General features: G+C 36.0%; 1 protein-coding gene across 15 annotated transcripts in view; it reads right to left on the bottom strand.

Moving 5' to 3' along the window:
• Window positions 1-19,812, bottom strand: part of CLASP2 (cytoplasmic linker associated protein 2) — a 180,249-nt gene that overhangs the window by 55,438 nt on the left and 104,999 nt on the right. For 5 of the 15 annotated variants that reach the window (XM_055079794.1, XM_055079797.1, XM_055079798.1 and 2 more), the window contains 6 exons: window positions 13,196-13,219; window positions 11,298-11,315; window positions 8,701-8,802; window positions 8,522-8,548; window positions 2,813-2,983; window positions 2,157-2,264 (listed from right to left, as the gene is read on the bottom strand). In XM_055079794.1, the coding sequence (XP_054935769.1) occupies window positions 2,157-2,264; window positions 2,813-2,983; window positions 8,522-8,548; window positions 8,701-8,802; window positions 11,298-11,315; window positions 13,196-13,219 (450 nt within the window). The remainder of the gene's footprint in view (window positions 1-2,156; window positions 2,265-2,812; window positions 2,984-8,521; window positions 8,549-8,700; window positions 8,803-11,297; window positions 11,316-13,195; window positions 13,220-19,812) is intronic. The other 10 variants (XM_055079795.1, XM_007125233.4, XM_055079800.1 and 7 more) reach the window with 4 other exon arrangements.

Genomic DNA, 19,812 nt, shown 5'->3' with positions numbered 1-19,812 from the left:
GACCACCTAGAGGAGTGGGATAGGGAGGGTGGGAGGGAGGAGCAAAAGGGAGGGGATGGGGGTATATGTATACGTTCTTATTCACTTTGTTATAAAGCAGAAACTAACACAACATTGTAAAGCAATTATACTCCAGTAAAGATGTTAAAAAAAAAAAGCATATTAGCATGTTTATTTTTTAAGTAATTAGAAGTTGGTTATAAATTTCCTCTAATCTCTGACTATTGTACAGGTTTAAATGGTACAGAAACCTATTTTTGTTTCTTCCCGATATCTCACATTTTCTACTAATTCTACATTATACAAATGTAAGTATTATACCGTTAAAAAAATCTAAGATCCTTGCCACTGATGTGTCACACAACTAACTGTAGGTAAGCAAGCACTGTTCCAGCGGGAAGACTGGGAAGAGCAGGCGCAGCAGTGACGATGACCGTGATAACCACGTGCTCACCGTGTGCAAACACTGCTCTGAGGGACAGTTTTCAAGTATTCTCTCCTTTACAGTGTCTTCAAAGCAATGCTAAGAACTACATGCTATTATTATTCTGGCTTTACAGATAAGGAAAAACCCAGGTATAAAACAGCTACAGAGTTGGGGTATCAACTAGGCCATCTGACCCTAGAATATATGCTCTTAAACTACCACACACCCACTCTACTTCCTTCGACTCTTCAAGGTGGCATGCTTACTTTATACAAATGTAAGATTTATTTCATTTTTAAACATATATGCATGAGGATGTACCATATATATATGTATATGTATGTGTGTGTGCATGTATACACACACATACACAGATACTCTACAGACTAAGCCCACTGTATATTGTACATGAACTAAATCTACCTCTGGCAGAGTACAGAAGGAAACTCTTTGGCACCTGGGACTGGAACACAAACAAGGGTTGAGGATACCCCTGCCTGAGTTCCTAGCTCAAAGGGTCAGTACAGGATAGCCTAGTAGTGATATAGTTGAGCCAAATGGCCCAAAGAACTAGAAATTAATCTCTAGAAATTCTATACTAACGTGTCTATTGAAGGAAATAATAATTCCAATAAATAATGAGTGGAACTATGTTCTACATAAGTGTCACAAAGTCTGAAGTGCAACTCTCTTAAGTATTACAGTAACCTACATTTTATGGAATTAAAAGAAAAAACCTGAAATGGCTATAGGTAAGTGCATATAAACAAAGTATTAGTTAAAATGCTGAGGACCACACAGAAATTCTAAAGATTTTCAACATAAAAAAATTCTGCCTCTCCAATTACTCTAAAATATTTAGTTTTTAAAAAATCATTTAATGGGCTTCCCTGGTGGCGCAGTGGTTGAGAATCCGCCTGCCGATGCAGGGGACACGGGTTCGTGCCCCCGTCTGGGAAGATCCCACATGCCGCGGAGCGGCTGGGCCCGTGAGCCATCGCCGCTGAGCCTATGCGTCGGGAGCCTGTGCTCCGCAACGGGAGAGGCCACAACAGTGAGAGGCCCGCGTACCACAGAAAAAAAAAAAAATCATTTAATATTTTTATAATTGAGGTAAATATAGTATTATAATCAAAGGTATAATACAATCTCTATAATCAGGGACAGACAGGTTTCACAGAAATGACATGATATAAGCTAATGCATGGGAAATGTTGTTAAATTGTAAAATACTGTAAAAATATTAATCCCTCCCATTTTAATAAGTAGTTCATATATTATTTTGTAGCATTCTTTCTAGTAATCTGAAATATCTAAGGTGAAATGTTAATATTTCTGCTAAAAAGGACAAAAGTATTTTTATCAAACTAAATAGTCCATATTTCACTTAAGAGTAAATATTTAAATATTGTCTTTAAATTTTATAGGGAGATTTGTTAAGAAAAATCTTGAATTCAATATTCTGTAGTTTAAATCTGTATGATATTTACTTGATTATGAAGGCAAATTGTTTATCCAATGTCTAACTTGCTCATTTAAGACAGATAAATGTCAAAGGAAGTGCCCAAACATATAATTTCCTTCTGACTGTCCTTAAAAAGACAGAAAAGAGATAGAGGAAAAGATACAGTTGAAGAAATCATCAACTAAATCCAGGATGTGTTGAGGTTATCAGATGGTAGGAACACAACAGGAAAGCAATATGCGTCACACCTGCCCAAACACTTACCAAGGGGCTGAAAAGAGCGAACAGGACTCGTATCCCTGCTGCTCTCCCGACTGGCTTCCCGGCTGCACCCTTGGCTCACACTTGGTCGAGGAATACGACTGCTTCGGGCTGGTATGAAGCAACAGCAGCACAGAAGGGGAGTAAACAGGAGATAGAGTTTGTATTTTTGATATTTTGGTTTTATTCTTTTCTTTTTTTTTTTTTGTCACTCCATGCAGCATGTGGGATCTTAGTTCCCCGACCAGGGATCGAAACCATGCCCCCTGCAGTGGAAGTGCAGAGTCTTAACCACTGGATCAGCAGGTAAGTCCCTATTCTTTTCTTTCTTAAAAACTAATAAATAAGTTTTTTCTAAGGTTGAGAAGAAATTTTTCTTGATGAAGCATTACCAGGAATACAGTTAAAATTCTTGAATACAGTCTTCTAGTTTGTATGTGATTAGAAGAGTAAAATGGTATTTTACTAAAATAAAAAGATTTAAAATATAAATGAATTATACTTTCAAGATAAGATCTCTAATTCCATTTTTAACCTATATTTCAGTTGTCCTTGAATTTTAAGTTGTTTTTCTCTAACTTAAAGTGCCTAAATCGAAGTCTTCAATGCCTGAAATACTAAAGAAATACAAGGTCCCAAGTTTTGCACAAAAACCTTACCCACTGAGAGCCTAGATGGACTAGCCTCTCTGCTACAGCCCTGGCTTCGTGGTATCTTGCTTCTCTTCTGTGCTGAGGCTGAATTGACCAGGACTCTTTGAACACCAGAGCTCACAGTGGAGAGGGCTGTTGTGGTCAGAACTCTTCCCGGAGACCCAGACCGGCTGCCAGCTAAACACCAAACACACATACGAATGTTAAGATGTGAACTCCAAGAGAACTTGTTGAAAGGATAAAAATTCAAGAAGTACACCTGAGAAAACTGTAATAGAATGGCAGTTCTAAGTTCAAAGGAATTAGACTGAGGAAGGTTTATATATACTCAAAACCTGGAATAAAAAGGTATACTATATATACTAGGATTGAATGGTAAATCATGTAAATATATTTTCAGTTTGGGGAGTATAAGATGCTATGTTTAAAAAAAAAGATGCTATGTTTAATAAGGACAACACTATTATGATTTTCAGAACATAAATAGTAGAAAAGATTTCCAAAGAAATAACTTATCTAACAATACATTTCATGCAGCTAAAGCTATATGTTAAAACGCTATATATTAAAGCTACACATTTAAAAGGAAAAAAATAATTCTATTACTGCTATTATTTTTGTTAAGAATATGGTAATGAAAATGTGCTTCCTGTTAAAAGTTTGCCTGCTGAGATGCCTCTAAATGGGCATAACAAGGTTATCTTGCAACTATGTATATTTTTAAATTTTTACACGATTTAATTTTAAATGTTTACAAAGTTGGGCCAGCTGAAAAAGGAACTTGCATTTTGCTATTTGCCTTCAAATAGCAAAGGGGTCTTGGGTGGCCAGTCTGCCAAGCAGATGTATACTGAGGGTAAAACACAACTAGTGGGCAAATAAATGTCAAAGAAGGCAGACCCTTTCTAAACTAGTGATTTTCAGTCTTGGAAGACAAAGGATACGTGGTCAGGGATAGAGAAAGGGAGCTGGACAAAATCTCAGAGATTGGGGTAAGAGTTAACAAAAAAAAGTTAAGAAACATGCTTTTAAACTAGAATTGCATGTGTTAGTGTTTAAGGGGATAAGCTCCTTGTCAATCAAAACATTTTTTGTCTGCATTGAAAAGGAAAATGAACTAGATAACTCCAAGGTAAAATTTAACTCTAGATTCTGGATGGTAGCATTATAAAAGTTAAACTTGCACTTAAATAAAACTTCATGAAAGCAACGTTTCCTCTTCGTTGGGTACTTCTCCACAGTCACTGCTCACCTGGTATAATCTTACCCAATGACACTTCACTTCCGCAGAGCAAAGATTAAAGAGTCAAAGCCAATGCGGACAAGCAGGGAACATCAACCAGGGAGCAGTGCTGAGTGTAAGGCAGGGAGTGGTGACTTTTTAGTTCAAGCCAGCTCTGTCTTGAGGTAATAATGGCTACATTTTGGGACTTTTTTGTTTTTTAAATGAAAGCTTTGACATTTCCTGATTTTTATCATGTTGTGTAGACCAAATAATACATGAATAGAGGCAGGCTGAATGTGGTTCATGGGCTGCTGATCTGTGACCCTGGCTACTGTTTTCTTGGCATGGTCTTCCTGAATACAATTTAAACTCATGCTTAATTCCTAAACTTCATTAGCACACAAAATGAAACTCATCTTCTGCTGGTTATAGCAATACTGTAAAACAAATCAATGTTTACGATGACATTAGCAATTTATTATCTGTGTAGAAGGAATTCTAAATTGTTGCAGGGAAATTATACAAGTGTACTTTAAAATGATGACTCACTTGAATTGTTTCATGATATTTCAGGTGAAGAATCTTTAAATCAAGCTTCTTTCAGTTATAACCTTAGAGGTACTCACAAGGCACCTATTTTCTCCATGCAGCATCTAAACTAAACATACACACCAAAACACCCAAACACCCAACATGCTACAAACTCACAATGCAAGATAAGCTGATGGAATATTTTATGGGAACACTTGCAACAGTATAAAAAGTATAAATTATGAACTGAACACATACAACACGTTATTCTGTTAAAACTAATGTAAGTTTAGGGGGTGACAGTGTTGGTAGGAGACTGGAGAATTCCTTGAAATGTGGATCTATTCAGCAGAGAGGAAACATATAGTATAGAAGCAGAGTAATCACACTACCTATTCTAGATTTATTGAATTTATCAAAACTATGCAAGCTCACTCTCTATATATTTAAATTCATTCATGCCCTCTCCTGGGAAATAAAATTGGCAGTGTTAATCATTACCTGTTCTTCTCCAATGGCCGCCCCCACCCCCCCGGCCCTCACCAACAGCGTGTTAATTCCAGTGCCTACAACCCATTTTGGAATTATTTATATTTAGAAGAAAATATCGAGGCTCTTTCCCCAGCAAAAGAACTACCAAGGCTAATTATTTCTTCTAGGAAAACCATATAGTTGATGAAAAAGAGTATGATGTACTTAGGGAATAGCATGCTACTAGAAAATACTCTAATTTATGAAATTTGAAATTAGATACCTAATTTCTCTTGTGCTGCCTAAAGTTTTCAAATTACCATTTTATACTTTTTATAAGATGTTTTCAAGGCATTACTAAAGCTCCTTCGTTTTTGAATGTTTACACCTGTGGCATCAACATGGATAATTTAAAAAACCCAGGGTTTTGGTAATAAATAAGGACAGGTCAAAGAAAAATCATAATTGGTGATTTTTACCCCAATAATGGCTACAGAATGATATAATATTAAATGTTAAGAATTTCTGCTGAATAGAACCCATTCTTGATAATGAAAATAGGTGATCGTAAACAATAGAGGCACACATAAAGTCTATATATTCTTACCACCAATGGTATTAGCAGATTGTGATCCTGAACAAGTGTAAAGGCAGAATTAGGGTAAGGGTTATAATCCATGAAGAGGGAAGAAGCAGATTTAAAATGAATGGCAGATGGAAATAAGAAAGCTTTAGTCAGTTCTTAGAAAATAAAAAATTCTAAAGCAAAAAAAGCAAACTTTAAAAAAAATCCCCAAACCATTGATGTCTGTAACAAAAGCAGAACATTTAGTAGTTTTTAGCTGATAAACTGAAATCAGACATTCATGTACAAAGCAGATGAAATGAAGGTGCAAAAGTAAATGTAAATTCTTCAGCTTTTCTTCTACTGATAGTCTAAAATCTAAATAATTAAATGTTTAAATTTTTATAATTTAAACATTTAATTTAAAACTACAGGCAAGGAAGAACTACAACATCTTCTAGCTGAAGAAAAATTACATGAAAAAGCTACAAGTTTTATATTTCTTAAGACACACAGGGAAAAAAACCAAACAGTAGAGGGGTGGGTGGAGAGACAAAATTTCTGACAGGCTGTACAATCATTTGTACATAATCAGTCACTACCAACAACAAAAGACACAATCTTTACGTAAACATTTAAGTCTGGAAGTCTCTCCACTGGGTCTGTTTTTATTTATTTTGGGTTAGCCATCAGAACATACCTGCTTTGACCCAAGAGATTTTTTTTTTCCTAAATGGTGATATAAAAATATGGAAAAGACCATGCAAACCCTAATGAATTACTTCACAACAAAGTGAAGATGGAGAGCACAGCAATATTTCTGTGCAAATATGTGTAAAGAAACTTGCATCAAATTATACAAGGCCACAATATCTTTTTTCAAAAGAATCTGAAATGAAAAAAACAGTCATTCAAATAAATAAGCAGGCAAATAAAAACCTCACCAATATGATTTAAAATCTAAGTGATTTTATAGTGGGAACGTCTTCTGATCTTAAAATCCTACTAGGTCTAAAAATCTATCATTATGTTCTCACACTCTAGGAGAGGATTTCAAGTATTGTGGATTGGGTTTCAAAGTGAAAAACCAAATGTAAAAAAATTATTCTATATTCTCTTGAAGTGATCAGTAGTTATAATACACTTAAAAGGGAGTTCCTTAAGTAATATATTAAAAAACCATACACAAAGCACTTTGAATCTCTGCCATGAGTTCAGTCTTAGTATTACTTTAGAAGAGAACTCAGTAAAATATCTCATATAAAATTGCTTTATCCTTAAGATGCTGGATACAGACAGTTTCTGGTTGCTACCTTTATTTCTCTTTCTGCTTTAAATTTCCTAACTTCACCATTATTTTTGTTTACTGAAGGCCATAAGAAATAACAACAAAGAAGTGCACAATAGGAGTATAAAATTCAGTTGACATTAGGTTAAGAAAAACAAGGACATCAATTTCACCAGCTAAAATATATAGCACATACTTTGTGCTCAGGCAAAATACTAATTTAATTCTCACAACAATCCTGTGAGATTATCCTCTTCATTTTACTGGTTACAGTAGAAGTATATAGAAATACAGCAACTTTAAATAACCTGGAAAAGCCATGGATCAAATCCATGATCTAAATCAATATTTCTTAGACTTGATTGTAACACAAATCACTTGATGATCTTGTTAAAGACTGAATTCAGTAGATCTGTGGTGGCATGAGACTGTACATTTCCCAGGTGATGCTGATGCTGGTCTGGGCACCCCATTTGGAATAGCAAGGCTCTAAACTACTATGCTATACTGCTAAAGATTAAGTTACTATAACAGTTACCCTAAAAATACACAAGATCAGGGAAGAATATGGTATGATCTATTCCTAATTTGGTTGGGAAAAGAGCTCTCACCCAGAGGGCATTTGCCACGTTTTCCTATTTGTAAATAACCCTCAATTTGCAAACCAATTTTACTAAGCATTTCTGCTTATTTTTAGGACTCTTGTTGAGTGCTCCCATCATTACTCTGTCTAGATTTTTTGACTTTGGAAAGAGGAGAATCTGCTAGGCCGGACTTGTCTAATCACTGCCCTGACCCCCTCTAAGCCCAGCTCCTTTCCCTGATTCCACGATTCAAGAATCGAGTTAAAAAAAAAAACAGACAAATTGGGCATCTATATCCTGGAAGAGTCACCTAAACAACAGTGGAAGATAGCTACAACTATTTCTTTCCAAAATGGCCAAGTATATAGAAGAACCGCAGAATTACCTCCCTAGAAAAAATTCCTGTTCTAAGAGGTATGTGCTAAGGGAAATCTCTTGATAAAGAAGGAATGTGAACTCTTTTAAATTAATTATGCCTTAAGTGTATATATTACTATTCTGGAATATATAGGAATGGATCATTCATTTTACCTAGAATTCAAAATTGTGCTTTTTAATAATTGTGCTTATGAGAAACTCAGCTTCCAATGAAATTGCAAAAATATAAATCTTAAATTTAAAAAGGAATATAACAAAACTGGTCATTTCAATTTGTTTCCTCTTTATGAATCAGTATATACCTGCCAAAAATGCTAACTGCATTCTAACAGATTTTAGGGAGAGTACAAAGATACCATATAACTGCCCTTGAACAACATTAGCTAGATGCAACCAGATCTGATGCTAACATATGGCAATTATTTTGCCTCTAAAAAGCACAATTTTCCACATTTACAAGTTTCTGAGTAGACTGTGAAAACCTTCATGTTAAAAGATTTGTGCTATTTAAAATATCTCCATGCAAAAGTCTGTATAGCAGATGAAGTTTTTCTTTCTAAGTGCAGATATCAATGATGCAGCCCTAATAACACACCAAAGACAAGACAACACCCACTCCAAAAATTCCAAAACATGCACAACAACTGACCCAAAACATTGAAAAAAAAAATACCTTCATTTTTGTCAGGTGATGATGAACCTAAAGTACAGAACAAGAACTCAGTATGTGGCTTGTCTTTTTTGAAATTAGTTTTGTCTTTTTCCACTGGTCAATCTCTTCATACAGTAACATACAAGGAATACGCTTATCCTAACATATTAGAAATATGAGAGAACTAATGCAATACATACGCTGTGACTGAGACACCATTTTTGTTCGACTTCTTCCTCTGGAATCTGTCTTGGCATTTCCCATACCAGCAAGTGGTGCTGAAAGCTTTGCTCTCACCCGGCCTAAGGAATAAAATTATTTACATAATTAAAGACTTTTTTCTATAATAATATTTAGTAATGAGGAAAAAAACTCACTATAATTTTCTAATTGGGTGTGCTTTTCAAGTATAAATTCTGTAATAATGTAACCTTCACTTACAGATTATAAGATTATAGTTCTCTTAAAATTTTAAAAATACATACTGCTTTTTACGTGTTGCACCATAAGCTAACTTTCCTTTACGGGTAAGAATAAAGTCAAACTAAAAGATCTCCATTCTCAGTTTGATATTATTAGTCCAGTAAAGTAGAGTTATAATTAAGATAATTACCACAGGCATGCACTTATTCTTAATTGGTAGTTCCAATTTTAAAATTTCAGTTTCCATGAAATTTAATTTATTCTCAAATCCACCCTGTAGTTTAAAATACAAGCTAATGTTGGAAACAACCCAAACAATCTTTCTGACTGAAAATGTACTTCTAAAGAGATCTGCAAGAAGATACAATACTAGGTAAAATATCTCATCTTTTTACATCCTGTGCTAAACATGAGATTACTACAGATGTACATGGACACGTTTCCTCTTCTCTGCCCCGAACTAACCAATTTCATTTATAAAATTATTTGAGGAAATACCAGTCCTCAAAGAGACGGCACTTTTCTACACACATTTCCTTCTCTACCTCCAAGTTGCGTTCCTTTCTTCTCTTACTACTGCCTCATCCCCCTCCACAAAACCAAGCCGCAAGATGTTTCTGGAGCTCTTGAACCAAAGGAGATAATGCTTACCAAAGTGCTTAAGTAAACTGTCGTTAGAAAAAACAAAAATATATTACTAGCAGGTACTTTGGTATTATCAAGCAACAGTCTCAATCACTATCAAATCAGAACCAATACCAAACATGATCATAAAGAAGGACTCAAAATACTTTTTAGTTAAAAGGCACAACTTTTAGGGCAATCACAATATAGAGGCTGGGGACTTCCCTCGTGGTGCAGTGGTTAAGAATCCGCCTGCCAATGCAGGGGACATGGGTTCGAGCCCTGGTCTGGGAAGATCCCACATGCTGCAGAGAAACTAAGCCTGTGTGCCACAACTACTGAGTCCACGTGCCACAACTACTGAAGCCTGCGTGTCTAGAGCCCGTGATCCACAACAAGAGAAGCCACCGCAATGAGAAGCCTGTACACCGCAACAAAGAGGAGCCCCCGCTCGCCTTAACTAGAGAAAGCCCGCACGCAGCAACAAAGACCCAAAGACCCAAAGCAACAAAGACCCAACAAAGACCCGAAGTAGCCAAAAATAAATAAACAAAATAAAATTTTAAAAAACCCCAACAATACAGGGGCTAGCCTGATATGGCAATATTAATTAGGAAAACATACACTAAAGAGTAAGGAAAAATTACAAAATTAAGAAATGAGTGAGGGAAGAGAATAATTAGGAACTAGGAATAAAATGAAGCAAAAGGAGAAGTACAGTTGGTAGATCCTAGAATTCTATCAACTTCTTTGAGGCCCCTAAAAAGCCCATAATTCAGAACTTTCACCCTTTTACAGAGTCTGTTTAGAATAGGACACAATGTTCTCGTGACTAAGAAGTAAAATAGAAAAAAATTATTGTTTTTGAAATGCAGAATTTATCCAGTACAACAAAGAAATTAGGATAAATTAAGTATTTTGATACTACCATTCTAAATTACAATGCCACAGTGCCAGAAACTAGTACTCTAATTTAAAACTTAAAATATGAAAATATTTCAAATATATCAGAGTAAGTATGAGACCTCCAAAATGTTAAATCTACTTAACTGTGTATCACAAGAAAATGTCATCCATTTTTATTTTAGAAAAAATAAAATGTGTTTCATATCAGAGGCTTAATAAGACAGCCTTCAGGCAGGATAAATATAAAAACTGAATTTTTTCCTTTCTACAAATTCAAAAGCAATAAATAATTTTTTAAAAGGTAAACTGGCTCAGTAAAATAAAGTATTATATCTAGCAAGGTTTTTGTAATTCCAAATTCAAATCATATGCAATTCTCCAGTCACTGATTCAAAATCAAAGATACATTTAAAATCTGACAAAATAAATGCATTTAAATGCTGAGGATATTGAAAGACAATAAAGCAATGGCATGTGCACTCCCAAAGTATAAATGAATTGGCATAAATTAAAAAACAAAAACACAAAATAAAAGCATTAATGTCACTACAAGAAAAAAATGAAACTATGAAACTTTATACTAGATATTATTAAACATGTTAAGCATTTATGTTTTTCTAGCATGAGATGATCCAAGATACAAGGCAAAACTCCAGGATGAAGGATTAAAAAAAAATCCACATGTATAACACAACCAAATATGAAATGTAAAAGCTACCACAGCTCACAAATTATATAGATTTGCAAAGAAATTAGCCTATTTTAGTTTTTAATATTTAATTCCTACCAATGAAAATATTAATGTAGAGGTATTTGTGTTACTAACAAAATGTATAATTCTTACCATCTTCAGATGCTGTTCCTAAATAAGAGAAATAAAACAATAACATTTCAACAAAGTCTGCCAATGCTGATGTTAAAACCTTCCTCGCGCCTCCCACCCAATGAAAACAAAAGGGCAAAAGAAAAAATTTCTAGTTCGATAGCCTTAAATTAGCTTTCAAAAGATTCATTTTGAGATAAAAGAAAATTTGAGGTAACCTAATGACTCATAGCACAAAAAAGGTTAAAACTAGACAATTAAAAATAGCAAAATTCTATAACAAACACGTTTGTCTGCTATACTTCATACTTAAACTTTTAAATGGTGAAGAAAATAAGAGAAATTAATTACTCAAGAAAGATGCAACTTTCATTGCTCTCTCCAAAATGAAGATTTTTATAGATCTTTCCATTGTAAGAATTCTTTCTGTGCATTTTCAAAAGGTAGTCCATAAAAGAACTAGAAAACTAATTGACAAACATGGGAATCAAATCCATGACCTAGGTCTCATTAACCCAGTATTTTCACCAAAGCATTACAAAGACCTATCAATCCATTAGCTATTTATTCAAAAATTCTTGTACTCCGTAAGATGTCAATGAAAACTAGCAAAAATGATCAAGTAAATGGAATTCCCTGGCACTCCAGTGGTTAGGACACCACGCTTTCACTGCTGAGGGCCCGGGTTCAATCCCTGGTCGGGGAACTAAGATCCCACAAGCTGTACGGCACGGCCAAAAAAACAAACAAACTCACTACTACTATAGGGCAATAAAAGATGTTTCTCCGTGTGTGTGTATATAGATTTTTTTTTTAAACACAGGATTAAACATCAGTGAGAGTAACACATCACATAACACAGGTGATTCCTCAAATAGGCTGATGTTTCTGACCCAGAAAAGAAAACATTTTGATCTGGAATGTGAGAATAATTTGTTGTTAAAGGATCTAGAATCTCAGTGTTAGAACTGATATTGAATGGTTTGAAATATAGAAACTATCTCTTGGTTTTCTTTCATTTAATAATTTCTTAAATTTATGAAATACATTAAACACACACAGAAGCACAGAGACTAATTATAAGTAACACTCATGTACCCAACCCAAGATTAAATAAATCTTCCATTTCATCAGAACGGAAGATATACCAATTTCAGAGTTTATGTAATAATTGACAGAAAAACATACAGTTTTCCATTTTCCCTAGATCTCATACTGTGACTTACAGATGCAAGATCTTCTTACAAGTTCTTATAAAAAAGCTCAAGTTCTTAGATAACATTATGGTATCTGATGAAGTGAAGGGCAAGTATGGATAATACACAATCTAGTGTTAAACAAAAATACCATACAGATAAAAATTACCATACTGGATCAAGCAAATAAAGATAAACTAAATACTGAAATTAAAAAGGCATAGCTCAAAGTAAGTTCAATTTTGATTAAATGTTAATTTAAAACTCACTTTCTGAAAGACAGCATCTGTGACTTGCATTTCATTTTCATAAATAACCATATGAATCTGTAAAATATGTCATTTGTCTCTCTCTGTATCAAGAGTTATTAAACTAAAGAACTGAATCAAGTGACTTATGAGATTCCTTTCCCTTCTTCTGAATCTAATATTTCAGAGAAAGACTTAAGAAATCAAGAATATTCTAAGAGCTCAGGTAAAAAAAATTAAGAAAATTGATTTAACTTATAACAAACAGTAACCTAGTATTTGAGTAAACTAAGAAACCGAAAATGGATATGTCTAACCCAAAATTCAATCAGAGAATTAACGTAGCCATTTTCACATTAAGAGTGCTGCCAAATAAGCAGCCTATTTTCAGAACTTTAGGGAGTGAACAAAGGTATCATGTAGAATCCAAGAGCCATAAAAATTTTTTAGGTGAATTAGAAAAGGAAGTTCTTACCATCCATCTTGTCAGAAGTATCCTCTGATGAAAGAGCAAGCAAAGAACAGAAGAAAACTTAGTATATTAGAAAAGGATTTTATAACCCCTGGAAAACATTATTTTTAAGAACACAGAAATCATAGCACACACGTATATATAAAGCTTGTTTTCAACTAAAACATACTAGGAGATTAAACAAGACGAGGTTTCTTTGTGAGATTTAAATACCAAAAACAAAAATTATATATATATAGGATTGAATTGACAATAAGTCTGATTTTCACTAGCCTAGATAAGTTAAAGAAGCCCATGTCCCAACCTTGGACCCCTGCACCATCAGACAAACCCCTTGCTTGGGTCTGCTGAGTTTCTCATAATCTAAGAGTCACCTTGCCTTGCTTTCTCTTTTCCTCTATAGGCTACAGCACACCCCCAAATTCTACTCTAAATTTAGCTGTCTCATCATTATCCTCTGTCTACTGCATTGCTGCTTCCTCACCCCATCCTTTCTTAGTACTTTCAGTCCCTTTAAGACCTGAAATATGGATAAATCTAACAACTAAATTTCTCTACCCCGCTACTTTGAGGTGCCCCAATAGAGAAAATTACAAAACCACGAAGTCATGAATACTGGCACTACTAGAAACTGGGGTAATTATAAGGTTTGGCCTTTAGTGACTGCAGAAAAGTATTAATAAACCAGGCCTGATACTCTTAAGAAGAGCCTAGTTACAGGGCTAGCCCTTAGCTGGCCTTTGGGAATTTAGTTTTGGATCCTGATTATATCAATGATAAGGCTGTTTTGTGTGTTTGAGTGTTGGGGACGGGGTATTGAACTCCTGCTATAACAACTTGCCTGAATTGTTTTTGCAGACAATGTGATTTATGGGGAATACCTGTTATCTTTTTGGGAGTATGGAATTCTGGTAATTGTGGCTGGTTGTGCAGCAGACTGCTTGCATAATGACCGCCCTTTTACCCTCACCCTGGACTCTTGAGTCTTAAGGAAGCTTCTCTGGACAGAAACACTATGCACATGTTCTACACTCATTGCTGGAGGAAGGAGCATGTTCTGTGCAGCCCGTCATTTTCGCCTCTGGGAGGGATAACTCTGAAAGCCTGTGCCTGGACTCCTCCAGACTACCGGATGAGTCTTTTTCCCTTGCTGATCCTGCTGTGTGTCCTTTTGCTATAATAAACCTCAGCCATGAGTACAGCTAACAGTCCAGTGAGTTCTTCTAGTGAGTTTCTAAATGTGTGGGTGGTTGCAGGAAGCCCGGAAGACAGCCCCTCTTCTTGTGCCTCCTCAACTGCTATTCCAAACCTCAAGCCACCTCTTAGACACCCTGCTTTCTATTAGCTCAGTGTCCTGACTCTGACTCCTCAAACATGAAGACACAGCTACCTCCCCATGACATGGCTCTTAATGCTCACCCGCCCAAAATACATCTGAATCTACCTCCTTCATTTCTTTCCCTTCTACCTCAGTGATACTGATGACCCTTCCACATCCAAGGCTAACTCCCCAGCTCTTCTCTATACATCCTATTCCTTATGTTTCTCATAAGAACTTTGACCGTAAACAATTTTCTTTCATTCTTCCAATTTTTACTTTTCCTTCTCTACTGACTCTACCATCTTAGTATACAAACATATTTAACTCCCTCAGTTTTAAAAAACAAGAAGTTCGGGGCTTCCCTGGTGGCGCAGTGGTTGCGCGTCCGCCTGCCGATGCAGGGGAACCGGGTTCGCGCCCCGGTCTGGGAGGATCCCACATGCCGCGGAGCGGCTGGGCCCGTGAGCCATGGCCGCTGAGCCTGCGCGTCCGGAGCCTGTCCCCCGCAACGGGAGAGGCCACAACAGAGGGAGGCCCGCATACCACACAAAAAAAAACAATAAACAAAAAAAAAAAAACAAGAAGTTCATTAACCTTTAACAACGGATAATTCCTACAATCTTCTTTCATCTCTTCTCAACCGCTAAGCACAGGAATAATTTATACAGATTCTCCTTTCAACTTCTACCTCAATCAACTGAAATCTGACTTCTGTCCACATGACTCCAACTGAAAATATTTATTTTTTTTCATTTAAGCAATCCCACAGACCTAGTTGTTGAGAACAAATATTCATAAATATGCATAGATATATCAAGGTTTCCTTAACAGAAATTCCTGTCTCCCATCATACCAAGCTTCCTCTTCAGGATAAAGTTTTCAAGGGTAAACCTCAAAACACTCATCATATCCCCGTTGCCAAAGGATTCAGTACTTCAGTGGACGAAAAATCCTGTGGCAACTGCTTTAAGTAATGTATTGAGTTTAATATTGAAAGATTACAGTAAGAACAATTCTCTAATGACTTCCAAATCTAATCTCAAGCACAGATCTCTCTCCTGAGTTCTCTGCCACTGTATGTAATTCTTTCTCATATACTACTATGCCTCTGAACACTTCCAGTTTGATGTCTCAGGGATTTCAAACTCAAAATGCATAAAACTCAACAAGCTTTTAGCTGCTCATCCTTTAGCAACCTACCAATAGACTGACTCTTTCAATATAGAAGCATATATCTCTGGATCCATAAATGTTCAGCCATGATAAACAAGGCTCAAAGAGAAGAAAACAAAGAATACACAAGTTACACCTGTACAAGAAAGTTGAGGAAGGGGGGGGAAGGGGGTTTAGAAAGAAAAAGGAAGGAAGGAAGGGGGGAGGGGGGGAGGGAGGGAGGGAAGAAAAAGTAAAAAAGACATAGAAATAGAAAGAATGAGAAAATCTATTCTCTAAGCCCTGGACAGAGGCACAGACAAGTATCTCATTGTGCCTGAGTGTGAACCTGGGCCAGATGAAGAAAAGAGGATAGAGGGACACCTTTCCCTTCTGTAAAGAAGCAAACATGCCATTCAAACCTTAAAGAACCAAAAGAAACAAATTAAGCAATCTCATGGTACTATTATGACTTTCTTATGAAAAAAAACAATTGCTGCTGGGAATTTCCTGGCAGTCCAGTGGTTAGGACTCCGCGCTTTCAGCCGAGGGCCTGGGTTCAATCCTTGGTTGGGGAACTAAGATCCCACAAGCTGCGTGGTGCATCCAAAAATTTAAAAAAAAGAATTGCTGCAAATGGCTTTCGAGTTCATATTAAAACATTCCAAATTCAGTATTTTTTTCTGGTACTAAAAAATAATAGATACTAAATATAATGTTTTATTTTTAAGACTCAGGATGAATGTTTTATTTCTATTTGTTTTCCATTTTCCCCACTTAAAAAAATTAATGTATAATTCATGTACCATAAAATTTACTCTTTCATAGTATACAATTCAATGTTTTTAATATATTCACAAGACTTAACAACCCTCATAAATATCTAATTCCAGAACATTTTCATCACCCCAAAAAGAAATCTTATACCCATTGATGTCATTCCCTATTTTCCCGACTCCCAACCCCTGGCAACAACTCATTTACTTTCTGTTTCTGTGGATTCACGTATTCTAGGCATTTCATGTAAATGGAATCATACAGTATGTGGCTGTTTGTGTCTAACTTTATAATGCTTTCGAGTTCCACCCCTCTTAGAGCATGCATTAGTATTTCACTTTTATGTAATGTGCTCCTTTTTATGGCTGAGTAATATTCTGCTTCATTGTCTGCACATACCTGCCTAACCATTCACCAGCTGATGGACATTTGGGTTTCCACTTTTTGGCTGTTATGAATAATGTTGCTATGAACATTCATTTATGTACATGTTTTAATGAGAACATACATTTCACATGTCTTCGGTATACAGCTAGGAGTGGAACCGCTGGGTCACATGCTAACTCTATGTTTCACTTTTTGAGAAACTGCCAAACTGTTCCCATAGTGGCTCCACTTACATTCCAGGAGCAGTGTATGAGGGTTTCAATTTCTCCATATCCTCACCAGCATTTGTTATTGTCCATTCTTTGGATAACAGCCTAGTGGGTGTGAAGAGGTATCTCACTGTGCTTTTGATTTGCACTTCCCTAATGTCTAAGGACGTTGAGCACCTTTTCATGTGCTTTCATTGGCAATTTGTATATTGTCTTTAAAGAAATATGTATTCAAATCCTTTGCTTATTTTTAAATAGAATTGCCTTTTTGTTACTGAGTTATGAGTTCTTTAAATACTTGACATGTAAGTCCCTAATCAGATATGTGATTTGCAAATGTTTTCTCTCATTTTGTGTGTTGTCTTTTCACTTTCTTGATGGTGCCCTCTGAAGCACAATGTTTTTAATTTTGATGAAGTCCAATTTATCTAACTTTTCTTTGGTTGCTTGTGTTTGGCCTAGTATCTAAGAAAACATTGTATCATTCAAGGTTATGAAGATTTACACCTGTGTTTTCTTCTAAGCATTTTATAGTTTTAGCTCTTACATTTGGGTTTTTAATCCATTTTGAGTTAATTTTTTGGATATCATATGAGGTAGGGGTCCAAATTCATTCCTTGGCCCCTGGCTATCGAGTTGTTCCAGCAACATTTGCTGAAAAGAATTCTTGCCTACTGCATGGTCTCGGCACCCTTGTTGGAAATCAACTGACCATAGATATATGGGATTATTTCTGGACTCTGAATTCTATTACATTGGTGTATATGTCTATCTTTATGCTAGTACCACACAGACTTGATTACTGTAGCTTTGAAGTAAATTTTGAAATTGGGAAGTGTGAGTACACCAAGTTTGGTCTTTTTCAAGATCGTTTCATCTATTCCCGAAACTGCTTTGTCATTTGGATTTTAGGAGCAGTTTGTCAATTTCTATAAAAAGGCAGCTGGACTTTTGATAGGGATTGCATTGAATCTGTACGTCAATTTCCCATCTTAATATTAAGTCTTTAAATAACCTGTGTGTCTTTCCATTTATTTAGAGCTTTAAATTCTTCTAACAATGTGTTGTAATTTTTAGTGCATAAGTGTGAAATAAAACATATATGAGCCCAATTCCTGGCACAGAGCTCCTAAAACCCTTGTAATTTCTCAAGTGGTAAGAGCACTTGGAGTACCTTTTTCTCTAATATTTGCTCGTTGACCCTGGTACCTGACAGAGCTCCTAAATCCCTTGGAATTTCCTGGGTGATAGGAGTGTCTTTTGTTCTAATAAGGCATTTCCTGGTGGTCTCCTCGACAGCCTCAGGATGGGGGATGGTCACAAGAAAGATGAAACGATGATTAAAAGCTTGGAATTTTCAGCCCCATCCTCCATCCTCTTGGGAAGAGCTGTGAGGCTGGAGAGTAAGTTAATGATCAATTATGACTATGTGATGAAGCCTCCATAAAAATGCCAAAAGCACAAGATTCAGAGAGTTTCTGGGTTGGTAAACACACCCATATGCTGGGAGGGTGGCACACTGCAACTCCACAGGGAAAGAAGCTCTTGGGCTTGAGACCTTTCCAGACCTCGCCCCCTGTATCTCTTCATCTGGCTTGTCATTCATACCCTTTAATATCCTTTGTAATAAACCAGTAATCTAGTAAGTAGACTGTTTTCCCAAGATCTGTGAGCCACTCTAGCAAATTAATTTAACTCAAGGAGGGGGCAAGGGAACCTGTGACTTAGAGTCAGTTGGTCAGAAGCACAGGTAACAACCTGGACTTGCAATTGATGTCTGAGGTGGGGGTGAGCGGGGGCGGGGGTCATAACAGACTAAGCCCTTAACCTGTAAGGTCTGTGTTAACTATGGTTAGGGTCACAACTGAATTGAATTTTAGGACATCTAGGTGTTGTCTGAGAATTGCTTGATGCAAAAATACCACACATCTTGTGTCAGCAATATTATGAGTGTTAAGAGTAAAGGAGAAACATAAGAGTGGTTCATCCTAGTTACACTTCTTTTGTTCTAACGATTCCTATGTACAATGTTTTATTCTTTTTGAGGCTATTGTAATTGGATTTACTTTTTTACTTTATTTTCAGATTGTTCATTGCTAGCATTTTTAAAAAAAGGTTTATTACTTTTTTTTCTGACTCCATCAACTATTTTTATTTTATTTTATTTTTCTTATACAGCCAGTTCTTATTAGTTATCTATCTTATACATATTGGTGTATACATGTCAATCCCAATCTCCCAACTCATCCCATCACCACCACGACCCCCGTCCCCTGCTTTCCCCCCTTGGTGTCCATACGTTTGTTCTCTACATCTGTGTCTCTATTTCTACCTTGCAAACCGGGTCATTTGTACCATTTTTCTAGATTCCACATATATGAGTTCGTATACGATATTTGTTTTTCTCTTTCTGACTTACTTCACTCTGTATGAAAGTCTCTAGGTCCATCCATGTCTCTACAAATGACCCAATTTCATTTCTTTTTATGGCTGAGTAATATTCCATCATATATATGGACCACATCTTCTTCAACCATTTGTCTGTCGATGGGTATTTAGGTTGCTTCCATGATCTGGCTATTGCAAACAGTGCTGCAGCAAACACTGGGGCGCATGTGTCTTTTTTTTTTTTTTTTTTTTTTTAACATCTTTATTGTAGTATAACTGTTTTACAATAGTGTGTTAGTTTCTCCTTTACAACAAAGTGAATCAGTTATACAGATACATATGTTCCCATATCTCTTCCCTCTTGCGTCTCCCTCCCTCCCACCCTC

Source organism: Physeter macrocephalus, chromosome 18 (assembly GCF_002837175.3).
Source record: "Physeter macrocephalus isolate SW-GA chromosome 18, ASM283717v5, whole genome shotgun sequence".
Lineage (NCBI taxonomy): Eukaryota > Metazoa > Chordata > Mammalia > Artiodactyla > Physeteridae > Physeter > Physeter macrocephalus.
The sequence above is the reverse complement of the archived record's forward strand: the minus strand, read 5'-3'. Positions and strand labels throughout refer to the sequence as shown.